This window comes from Oratosquilla oratoria, chromosome 3 (assembly GCF_046742065.1).
Source record: "Oratosquilla oratoria isolate Oo_2021 chromosome 3, ASM4674206v1, whole genome shotgun sequence".
Lineage (NCBI taxonomy): Eukaryota > Metazoa > Arthropoda > Malacostraca > Stomatopoda > Squillidae > Oratosquilla > Oratosquilla oratoria.
This window is the reverse complement of record NC_134779.1, coordinates 67,031,301-67,043,800: the sequence shown is the minus strand read 5'-3', so window position 1 is coordinate 67,043,800 and position 12,500 is coordinate 67,031,301. Positions and strand designations below refer to the sequence as shown.

At 39.0% G+C, this 12,500-nt stretch overlaps 2 protein-coding genes across 3 annotated transcripts in view; one reads left to right on the top strand and one right to left on the bottom strand.

Annotated features, from left to right (window-relative positions):
* LOC143019760 (venom protein 302-like) overlaps window positions 1-6,761 on the bottom strand; it is a 13,714-nt gene extending 6,953 nt beyond the window's left edge. The window contains exon 1 of the mRNA XM_076175747.1: window positions 6,623-6,761. Coding sequence (XP_076031862.1) covers window positions 6,623-6,687 — 65 coding nt within the window. The 5' untranslated portion in view covers window positions 6,688-6,761. The remainder of the gene's footprint in view (window positions 1-6,622) is intronic.
* A 1,877-nt stretch (window positions 6,762-8,638) lies between these two features.
* On the top strand, window positions 8,639-10,912 carry LOC143023634 (venom protein 302-like). 2 transcript variants are annotated; one of them, XM_076182220.1, is made up of 3 exons: window positions 8,639-9,302; window positions 9,500-9,617; window positions 10,539-10,912. In XM_076182220.1, exons 1-3 carry the CDS (start codon window positions 9,229-9,231, stop codon window positions 10,707-10,709), a joined length of 363 nt encoding a protein of 120 aa, XP_076038335.1. In that variant the 5' UTR covers window positions 8,639-9,228; the 3' UTR covers window positions 10,710-10,912. The 2 variants fall into 2 exon arrangements, with proteins under 2 accessions (XP_076038335.1, XP_076038344.1); XM_076182229.1 differs by having other exon boundaries at window positions 8,653-9,293.
* The last annotated feature ends 1,588 nt before the right edge of the window (window positions 10,913-12,500 follow it).

The window sequence follows — 12,500 nt, the reverse complement described above, 5'->3', positions numbered from 1 at the left end:
TACATACACCAAAGTCTTTTTACCCCTTACAAGGGAGGTAGAAAAAAGGCATAAATTCCACTCTCGCCCTACCATTCACCCACCTCCCTCCCTCTTATCTTGGCTCCTCCTGGATTATGGGTCATCCCAGCATCTCTCCCACTGCCCTGGGTCAGAGGCAGTGTCCCAAGACACAGCACATGCACAGCAAGGCCGCTTCATTGAATCGGCCACCACCCCTCCGTCCCCTCATGCAAAAACACACATTTCCTCAACATCACCCACCATCTACCTTTCATGCGTCACAGCATCATCCATAAACAACCATTCACCCCCATCTTCTGCATTCTCCCGTCCTTCCTCAACAGACATTACCATCTTTCCCTACGCCCCTTTAACTCCATCCATCCATCTCGTACTTGGTCTCCCCCTCATGTTCACTCCTTTCACGTCTGTCCTCCACATATCTTTTACTACTCTTTCTTCACTCATTCTTTCCATGTGTCCAAACCATCCCAATAATATTTCATCAACTCCATATCTCCCAACTCCCTTTCCACTCCCGGTCTCCTCCTCACCTCCTTGTTTCTCATTGTATCAAGCCTAGTAACCCCAATAAGTCACGGCATTTACCCCTCAGCTACAATGTGTTATTTTCTTTGATATAGTGCAAAATCTAGTTTACACACCGACAAGTTTTATTAAGTCTCTTAGCTTTAGTAACGCCACCACGTCTTGTCTACATCTCCCATTGTAAAGGACCAATTAGTTCCTTTAGTTCTCAAACTAGGTGCGGACCACCACTGCCTGCTTCAGAAGTCTCGGTTCGTGTATAGACTCGTAGGACAAGTAAGTGTTATTTTTGCCTATGTGCATAACCTTGCATTTACTTTTGTTAAATTTCATTACCCACTTCTCAGACCATTGCTGTAGTTTATCTAAATCTTCTTGGATATCTAAATGGTTTAAGTGACCATTTGCCATTCCACACAGTTTTGTATCATCGACAAATTTGGAGACAATAGATTTCAGTCCGTGGTCTGTACATTTATAAATACTATGAATAAAAGTGGCCCAAGAACAGAACTCTGAGGAACTCCAATTGTAACATAGCAATTCCATAGATTTCTGTTTAAAGTAAACTAAGCAGAAGACGATTGATAAGCACATACTGTTGTTGTTCAGTATCAAATGTTTCAAATATTGCTTAGAGTTATAAAATATTATAACGCTATAGTAATTTTGAAGATGACATAGCAAACAAGATCGGAAGGAGCTGCAGAGCAAACTCTTTACGTATGAAAATAATGTAATTTGGTAACTTGCATTTCATATGTTGGGAACGCTGAGAATATTTAAAGAGGGTGGGGGGGACACCCCCCCCCCCCCCCGATTAACAAGACTAGAAGAGAAGCTCGATAAGATGATCGAGCACTGGGAACTTAGGTTCGGTCACGTTAACAACATTCTACAAAGAGTTGAAAAATTGGAAGAACTAAAGAAGGCGAACAAATACTTAACTAAGGAAATTGAAGAATTAAAAAACAGTTAAAAAAAGTAAAAGAGGAGAATAAAGTCTTAAAGGAGAATAATAAGGATAACAAGGAGGGTTGGAAAAAAATTCACGAAAACAGTAAAGTTGCATTTACTGACATAATCAAACATCAAATGAAAGAACAAACTGAAGACTCAGTTATTAAAGTGATGAGACAGAAGGAGAATATAGTAAGAGACTTAGCAGATAGAAAGAAATGTATAATTATATTAGGAATGGAAGAGAAACATAACCCAGATAGAACCACAAGAACCAAAGAGGAAAATGAAAAAGTAAGAAATTTACTAGAATTAGTTCAGGAAGATGAGCCAGAAATAATGAAACAAATCGAAGAGAAATTCAGGCTTGGGAAATATAGTACAGACAAGACCAGACCAATTAAGATTAAATTCAGGTCACAAACGACGGCAGAGAATATCTTATCCAAAACAGGGAAACTAGCAACAAGTGAACAATATAAAAAGGTATGGATAAAAAGAGAAATGAATAAAGAGGAAAGAGAGAAGGAAATAAAGAAAAGACATGAAGCTAAGAAAAAAAAACGAGACCAGAACGGAGACAGAAAAACAAGAATTCTACTGGAGAGTAGTGAATATGAAATTGAAGCAATGGAAAATAACAGAGAGAAACACAAAAGAAACAGAGAATACAACAGAAAGTTAAAAGTATCCTACACAAATATAGATGGATTAATAACAGGACTGAATGAACTGAACAAATATCTGAAAGAAAAAGATCCAGACATAATGGGAATTGTTGAGACAAAATTAAAAGGTCCACTACCACCCAACAGCATAGGACACAATGCATATAATTATTGGATTAGAAACAGAGAGAAAAAACAAGGGGGTGGAGTTATGTTCCTGACAAAGAAGGATATAAGCGTGAAGAGTGTCACATATGGTAACAATAGAGTAGAGATGATCATGATAGAAGTAGAAGATAGAGATAAGGAGAGCAGAAAGTTTGTAATAAACTACGTGCCCCAAAAAAACAGCCTCGTGGGAAGAGAATGAACATAAAAGCATGTTAGAAGACACAAGAATAACACTAAACAAGATAATGGAAGATGGAGGAAGAATAGTTATGATGGGCGGCTATAATTGCAAAGAAATATGCTGGGAAGAGATGACCATAAAGGGTGGAGAAGAGTCATGGGGAAGTGTTCTACTTGAGATGATTACTGACCACACAATGACACAATGGATCCAAGAGAACACTAGGTATAGAAATGAAGAAAAACCATCGAGACTAAACCTAATAATCACATCAGAACCTGGAATAGTGGAAAAGATAGAATACCATGCACCAATAAGTAAAAGTGACCACATAGTGATAGAACTAGAACTAAATGAGAAAAAATGCATGAAAAGAAATGAACAATATAGAAAAGGAAGATTGATGTATGAAAAAGCAAATTTTGATCAAATAAGAGAATTCTTCCAAAATGAAAACTGGGAAAGAATACACAAAGAAGATACAACAGTAGAAGAGAAATGGAATATTTTGACAAAAATCTATAAAAAAAAAAGGAGTAGAAAAGTATGTCCCAAGACAAAAACAAGAAAAAGAATATGTAAAGTGCTGGTACGATAAAAGTTGTAGGGAGATAAAAGACAAACGAGACAAAGCCTGGGCCAAATGGAAATAAAACAGAAGACCAGAAAAATGGAAAATATATTCTTGTTATAGAAATGAATATGTACAAGCGTGCAAAGAGGAAAAGAGAAAATATGAAAAAGATGTCATAGAAAAATGTAAAGATCAACCAAAACTATTCTACATATTTGTAAACAACAAACTGAAAAACAAACAAGATTTGGAGAAATTAAGACAAGGAGGAGTTGAATACACAGAGGAAATTGAAATGGCGGAAATTATGAACAAACATTTTAAATCAGTGTTTACAAGGGAGAACAGACAACCTGAGGAGATTGAATGGAAAGAGAAAGTCCCCCCTATGAAAGGAATAGAAGTAACAAAGAATGAAATATTGAACCACTTGAGTAATCTTGATGTCAGAAAATCGCATGGACCAGATGAAATAGCAAACTGGATTCTGAAAGAATGCAGGAATGAACTGGCAGACATAATACATAGCATAATAAACAGTTCCTTGAAAGAAGGTAAAGTTCCAGAAGATTGGAAAAAAGCAAATATAGTACCTATATATAAAGGGGGAAATAAAGAAGACTCTAACAACTATAGGCCAGTCTCTCTAACAAGTACAATAGCAAAAATTTGTGAAAGAATTGTCAAAAATAGATAGGTAAAATATTTAGAAAAAAACAACGTGCTAAATCCAAGACAATAAGGATTCAGACAAGGACGGTCATTCGTCACCAATTTGATATGTTTCTATTCAAGGCTAATAGATATAATACAAGAAAGAGATGGATGGGCTGATTGTGCATTTCTAGACCTAAAAAAAGATTTTGACAAAGTACCACATAAGAAGTTGCTTAAGAAATTAGAAACTGAAGGAGGAATACAGGGCAAACTGCTTAAATGGATGGAAGACATTTTGCAAGAAAGAAAAATGAGAGTAGTGATAAGAGACCAACACTCAAAATGAGATGACGTAATAAGCGGTGTTCCACAAGGAACAGTTTCTGGCCCCATTAATGTTTGCTATATATATTAATGATATGGATGAAGGAATTGAAAGCTATATGAGCTTCTTTGCAGATGATGCAAAACTATTGAAAAAAGTGAACACGGAAGAAGATTGTGAATCACCACAGAGAGATCTAAATAAAGTACAGGAATGGAGTAGGAAGTGGGAGATGGAGTTCAATACAAAGAAGTGTAGTATAATGGAATTTGGAAAAAGTAAAAACAGAATAACAGGATCATATAAATTGGGAGAAGAAGGAATAAAAATAGTAGAAAATGAAAAAGACCTGGGAGTCATTGTTATGAATAATATGTCACCTGAGAAACATATAAATAAGATTTTTGGAGAAACCTATAATTTAATAAGAACAATCAAAGTTGCATTTACATACCTGGATGAAGAAATGGTGAAGAAAATTCTAATCACCATGATAAGACCAAGATTGGAATATGCAGCAACGATATGGTCACCAAGTACAAAAAAAAAATGTAAAAAAAAAAACTTGAAAGAATACAAAGAGCAATTACAAAACTGGCACCTACACTCTCAAAACTATCATATGAAGAGAGACTAGCAAATCTTGAACTACAGACACTAGAGCAAAGAAAAGAGAGAGGAGATTTGATAGTTATTTACAGAATCATGAAAGGCATAGAAATTACTGATAGAGAGAATCTGATAAAATGGGATGACAGAAATACAAGAGGACTAGAAGAGACCTGAAAAAGAACAGCTTTCCTCACAGAGTAATAGACAGTTGGAACAAGTTAGATGAGAAAGTGGTGTGTGCAAAAACAATACATGAATTTAAAAATAGTTTAGATTAAACGAGATATGAAAACGGGACACCACGAGCATAGCTCCCCTACCCGTAGAATACAACTAGGTAAATACAACTAGGTAAATACACACACACACACACACACACACACACACACACACACACACACACACACACACACACACACGCACACACACACAACCCGTGGCGCAGTTGGTAGAGTTCCCGGCTGCCACTACGATGGTCCGGGTTCGAATCCCGCCCAGGGCTGAAATAAATTTAGTATCGCTGCACTGCGGGTTGTTACTCCAACTCTCTGGGGCAAGGAGTTGGGTGTGTGTGTGCTTGTAAGGTCACAACATTACCCATAGATTGGTCATATACGAGCTCTGAGCTCTCTTCTGGGAGGGAAATAGCTGTCGATCACGAGTCCTACACGTGATCCAAAAGACTATGGTGACCATGGCTAATCACACACACACACACAAACAAACACACACACACACACACACACACACACACACACACACACACACACACACACACACACACACACACGCACACACACACACACACATACACACACACACACACGCACACACACACACACTCACACATACGCACACACACAGTTCTAGCCTGAGTGAGGCTAGAACTCAGATTCTGCTGAATTGGCGGTCGAGCACGGTACCACCTCAAAATCGACCAGTACGATTCACCGCGACCTTGGATCACGTGTTGGACTCGTGATTGACAGCTATTAACCTCCCAGAAGAGAACTCAGAGCTCATATACGGTATGGTCTGATCTCTGGGTAATGCTGTGATTTTACACAAACTCCAAACTCCTTGCCATCCAGAGTTGGAATAGCGGCTGCCGGATAGCCATGCTGAAACTTTCAGCCCCGGGTGAGACTCGAACTCGAATAGCTGAATTACCGGCCGAGCTCGATACCACCATATCAATGAGCAGGGGTTGGGGGGGCATGTCTGTGTGTGTGTGTGTGTGTGTGTGTGTGTGTGTGTGTGTGTGTGTGTGTGTGTGTGTGTGTGTGTGTGTGTGTGTGTGTGTGTGTGTGTGTGTGTGTGTGTGTGTGTGTGTGTGTGTGTGTGTGTGTGTGTGTGTGTGTGTGTGTGTGTGTGTGTGTGTGTGTATTCACTTGGTCTTGGTCTTGTATTCACTTGGTCTTGGATCACGTGTTGGACTCGTGATCGACAGCTATTTCCCTCCTGGAAGAGAGCTCAGAGCTCGTAGGTCCGATCTATGGGTAATGCTATGACCTTGCACACACACACACACACACACCCAACTCCCCGCCCACGAGAGTCAGAGTAACGACCCGAGGCACAGCGATACCGAAATAATTTCGGCCCTGGGCAGGATTCGAACTGGGTGCTGGGAGCATTTCTGCTTCCCAGTTCAGCGCTCTACCAACTATGCCACCGAGTGTGTCTATGCCACCGAGTGTGTCTATGCCACCGAGTGTGTGTGTGTGTGTGTGTGTGTGTGTGTGTGTGTGTGTGTGTGTGTGTGTGTGTGTGTGTGTGTGTGTGTGTGTGTGTGTGTGTGTGTGTGTGTGTGTGTGTGTGTGTGTGTGTGTGTGTGTGTGTGTGTGTGTGTGTGTGTGTGTGTGTGTGTGTGCGTGCGTGCGCGGGTTCACCATGGCGAACATGATGTTCCATCCCCATACCTCTGGACGAAGGCGAGGACACCCAGGAGCAGAAGCACGAGGTGGGGACGCGTTTGAAGATCCATGTTGACAGCAACGAGGTTCCGTCTGCACACGGCGGGTAGTCTCGGACGATCTGACGATCCCTGGCGGCCGCGGCGACTTTTAAGCGGAACAGAGGCGCTTTACAACCCTACAAACGGAGTGGTGGAGTGTGTGTGTGTGTGTGTGTGTGTGTGTGTGTGTGTGTGTGTGTGTGTATGTGTGAGGAGGGGGGTTGGTGGGATCGCAAAACTTATTGTCACCACATGGAATGAAAGTGCCGGAAACAGGCTTCAATCCAGTTGCTAACAAAGGCATGCAAGGTGATAGTGACAACAATGATATTAATGATAACGATACCGATAACATTGATGGTAATAACAGTAATGATAATAATGATAATAATAATAATAATAATGATAATAATAATGATAGTAATAATAATAATAATAGTAATAATAATAATAATAATAATAATAATAATAATAATAATAATAATAATAATAATAATAATAATAATAATAATAATAATAATAATAATAATAATAATAATAATAATAATAATAATAATAATAATATTATTATTATTATTATTATTATTATTATTATTATTATTATTATTATTATTATTATTATTATTATCATTATTATATACACACACACACATATATATTTATATATACATATATATATATATATCTGTATATATATATATATATGTATATATATCTGTATATATATGAGAGTGAGACATTTTAGGTCATATCCACTCTTAATCTCATCATGGCAACATTAGTACATATACAAAACTGTAATGTTAATAAGCCCTTATAATGATAATATTTGTTTTATAGCCAATTTTTGAAAAGGGTCAAATGAGAAGCGTCCATTTGGTAATTCTGAAATAGGAGAGCACCCAACTTGGAAATGTCTAAATGAAACAACACCGTGAGCTTAACCTGTGAGTTTCTGTCGTTTCTATTTTTTTCCTTTAAGGGTGTAAGCTTTTGTCGCGTGAGATCTTGTCTTGTGAGCTTATATCGTGGAATCGTGTAGTAATTTACATGTGCATTCCATGTAAAATTGTAACAACCTTTAGGTCACCGCAGATGTTACTTTTCAATTCCTCATACTTAGCTTTTGCAACAGAAACTTCATATTCTCATGTGTTTTCTTCATGTTAGCTGCATGAGCCAGATGAGTAGAAGGAAACTTGCTTCCATTATGGAATAAGACTGCTTTCACTCTTCCTTTGGAGGAGTCAATAAACAAGCGCCACTCATTTGTGATATATGTGTGACCATGTTCCTCCATAACATACTGGACATCATTGCCGAAAATAGAAATGACAGAAAGTATTCGAAAACACGATGGCGATCATTCTATAAACAAAAGATAGGAATATACTGGAACACAAAAATATGGGTGATACATTTTTTCACATTAGAATTCTATTCAGAATGCAAAAATGCATAAAAAACAAGTGTCATATTCTCTTGTGTCAAAATTCTTTGTTGGCCAGTGTCGTTACCATATTTTCATTTAATCTAAATGATGGAATGGAGTCTGGGAAGGATATGATTTTTAAATACAAAACCAAATTGTAAGACGTTCAACCAGAATATTTTCTTTCAATCCTTCAAACTTGTACGTTTGCTCTGGCTGCCACCAGGCGATTTTATTCAGTCGAAGGAATAATGGTTTGTAAGAAATGGGAGGGAAAGATAGGGAGGCGGAAGAGAGGCATATGATCCAAGTAAGTGCCTTTCTTTTATTTTCTTTAAACTACATGTAAGTCACAAACACTCGATTATGCTTTACGAAGAATAAAGGTAATATGATATAAAGTTACACACTAACTCTGATTTCTTTACAATTTTGGCTGCGATGAAATTACAGCTGAGTATAGATTCACCCTTTCATATTGCTCAAAGTGCTAAATAAATTGGTTTAGTAGGTGTGTGCATACGTGCGTATGTGTGTGTGTGTGGAACCGTTCCTTACTAAGGCATCTTATGACATATCACTGATGGCCTTAAAAAATATAAACCACATAAATGTTATACAGTTATGCCTGGTAACAGGCTCCGATGCTGGCCCACTTCGTCACTCATTGATGACACCGACGTTATTTAATGTTATCCATTTATTCATTTATCATTATTACTAATATTATTTCCTTTCCCGTCACCACTCACATTTTTTACTGTTCCACATACCTGAGTTCTTGAACGATTTACCATGGACAATCTGAGATAGATCGTGCATGTGGCAACCTGCAAAAATAAATAAATGAATGAATGAATGAATGAATGAATGAATGAATGAATGAATGAATGAATGAATGAATGAATGAATGAATGAATGAATGAATGAATGAATGAATGAATGAATGAATGAATGAATGAATGAATGAATGAATGAATAAATAAGTAAGGCTTCAGAGAAGGAAAAATGCTCCAGAGGAATCTGGGGAATCCCAGCACCGCACCTCTGGCGCACTTAAAAGTCGCCTCAGCCGCCAGGGAGCGTCAGTTCCTCTTTGAACACCCGCAGTACCCATAGAGAACGTCGTTACAGTCAAAATGGGACTTCAGACGGGTCCTCACCTCCTGCTCCTGCTCCTGGGTATCATCGCCTTCGTCCAAAGGTACGGCAAGTGGGTAACCTCGTCACATCCCGTTTACTAAGGTGATGAAAGGGATTAATGTGTGGGTGAGGGATCAATAGTCGATGATAGGCTGAAGCTTTTTATTGCTCTAACCTTTCACTGGGCTCTGTTTTCTTCTGAAGACATGGTCATTTCGCAATGACAATGCCCGTCCCTCATCTCTATGTCCTTTATCCCTCTCTCAGGATCCAAGGGTTGTCATGCCTTCGGTGTAATAAGTCGGACTGCCCGCCCCTGAACCCCTTCAACTGTCCAGCGGGGACCGAAAGTGACGTTTGCGGATGCTGCACGGTCTGCGCCAAAGTGAGTTAACTGTCAAGTTATCCTTTTTCCCACTTTTGAGTATTTGTTCTTTGACCTATTCCCTCCAATTTTTTTTTCACATTTAGCATCAACTTTCTCCTATCACATGTCATCCTGATTTCAGTCTCTGACTGTTTTAGACTTTGCTCTTACCCGGCTACAAGCATAGTTTCATCAACAAACAACAGTTGACTCAAAGGTTCGGAGTTGGAGTGAATCCTCGTAGCATTTAGAATTATTGAGTCATCGTTCACATTATTGTCGAGATTTTCTAAACTATCCTCTTGAGTATGCAACATATAAATGGCCTTTCGTGTATTTTTTTCATATGGAGCCATAAAAATATATATATATTTTTACATTAAAAATCATCGGCTCCTGTTTTTTTTTTTTCCAATTTGACACCGAACGACTGTCTCCATCCAAAGGAAACTCTCCATGCAGGAACGAACCCTTTCATCGTCTTGTATGTGTGTGTGTTGGGGGAGGGTGCATAATAGATCGGCATTTTTAATCCATCCTTCACCCACCTCACTTCTGTCCAAGAGCCCATTATTGTCTCTACCGTCATAGCTCCTTGTGCGTGAAAAATAACCCCTATCCCCACCCACTGCTCTGGTCACAGTTTAATGCATTCCCTGTCATAGGGGCTTTAGTGTTATCCTTCCCGACCAGAGTCACTCAACATTCTTTTAAGATTGAGACTAATCTCCACTCCAGGACGAACGCTGATCACTTTTAACTTGTACACTATCCCTCCGTTCTGCTACTCCCTCTAATTTCTCCCTTACCAGTCCTGTGACCGCCCCATTATGTGCTGGTTATGGGTGACAGGTGCCTGATATCATAATTTTTGTCTTGTATACTTATTCTCACTGTGGTTAGGCAATTGTATTACTTCCTTCCAACCCGCCCCTACAGGCCCAGTATGAGGTGTGTGGAGGTCCTTGGTTCATCCATGGGAACTGCGGCAGGGGGCTCTTCTGTCTTCGGGATGAGTCGGACTTCAACAGCGACGGTATTTGTATAAGAGGAGGAGGGAAGCCCATAGTCTTTCCTGGCCGTGGTCCCCCTAGGAGGAATCGTCACTAATCGGCAAACAGTTACATGTCTAATCCTTCTGTTTTTGGTTCGGGATGGAACCACTGTTGATTTTTTTTTACGGTTATCGTGCCTATTCACCTCATAGAGAAGGTATTTGCTACATTGTTGAGCGTTTAATAATTTTCTCTTTTACATTTGAGAATGCCCAATGTGTTTTCTTGTGAAATAAGGTAAATAAAAGCAAGATTTTTGTTTTGTTTTTCTCTTTATATTGATCTCTTTCCCTGTAATAACATTGACAAAAGTAAGTGACATTGTCATGTCACCAATGCCCAGGCATAGTGGCTTAGAGCAGGCCCGTACCCCACCAACATGGGAGATGTAGAGAAGACGTGGTGGCGTTACTAAAGCTAAGAGACTATTAATAAAACTTGTCGGTATAGAAACTAGTTTTTGCACTATATCAATGAAAATAACACATTATAGCTGAGGGGTAAATGCCGTGACTGATTGGGGTAACTAAGCTGGATAGAATGAGAAACGAGGGGTTGAGGAGTGGAAAGGGAGTTGGGAGATATAGTTGATGAAAGAGTATTAGGATGGTTTGGACACACGGAAAGAATGAGTGAAGAAACATTAGTAAAAGAGGTGTGGAGGGCAGACGTGGAAGAAGTGAACATGAGGTGGAGATCAAATACGAGATGGATGGATGGGGTAAAAGGGGCGTCGGGAAAGGACGGGAGAAGGCAAAGATAGGGGTGAATGGTTATGTATGGATGATGCTATGATGCACGAAAGGTAGATGGTGGGTGATGTTGAGGAGTATGTGATTCTGCATGAGGGGTGGTCGCCGATTTAATGAAGCGGCCTTACTGTGAATGTGCTCTGTCTTGCGACACTGCCTCTGACCCAGGGCAGTGGGCGAGATGTAGGGAAGACCCGTCATCCAGGAGGAGCCAAGATAAGAGGGAGGGAGGTGGGTGAATGGTAGGGCGAGAGTGGAATTTATGCCTTTTTTCTACCTCCCTTATAAGGGGTATGTATGTATGTATGTGTGTATATGTTTTCACATTGGAATGTTTACATTTGGTAAAAATTTGCATGTTGTGCTTTATTTCCATGACTATGAAAGTTATATATCAATACAGAGAGATTTAAAAAGACAATAAAAAACGAAAACGACAATACGAGATTATTATCGCTGATAAATCCAAAGAGAATCCCAAAGAAACCTATAGTTAAATTAGAGATAAAAAGGTTGTTAGGAATCACATTGGTCCACAGTTATATGCTGACGGTCAACTTGAATATTCAAATGAAAGAATGTGTAATAGTCTAAACAATTATTTTAGCTCGGTATTCGTAAACGAAACACCTAAAGTGAACTCCAAACTGAAACCTGTGAAAAGTCTAGGGTAAACTTACTCACTACGGTAAATATAACAAAAGAAAAAATTAAAGGTGTATAGATAAACTCAAAGTTGATAAAACACCAGGGCCTGACGATTGGCATCTAAGAATCTTAAAGTAAGTGAAAAATGAGATTGTTGTTCCATTAGAAATTATTTTCAAGAAATCCATTATATCCGGATATGTCCCAAGAGAAAAATGGAAAAAACTTCTAGATTGAAAAATGTTACAAGTGGAGTTCCTCAGGGTTCCGTTCTTAGGCCACTTCTATTCATAGTATATATAAATGACATAGACCATGGACTAAAATCTACTGTTTCCAAATTTGCTGATGATACATAACGGTGCGGAATGGCAAATGATCACCAATTAGATATTCAAGAAGATTTAGATAAATTACAGTAATGGTCTGAAAAGGGGGCTAATGAA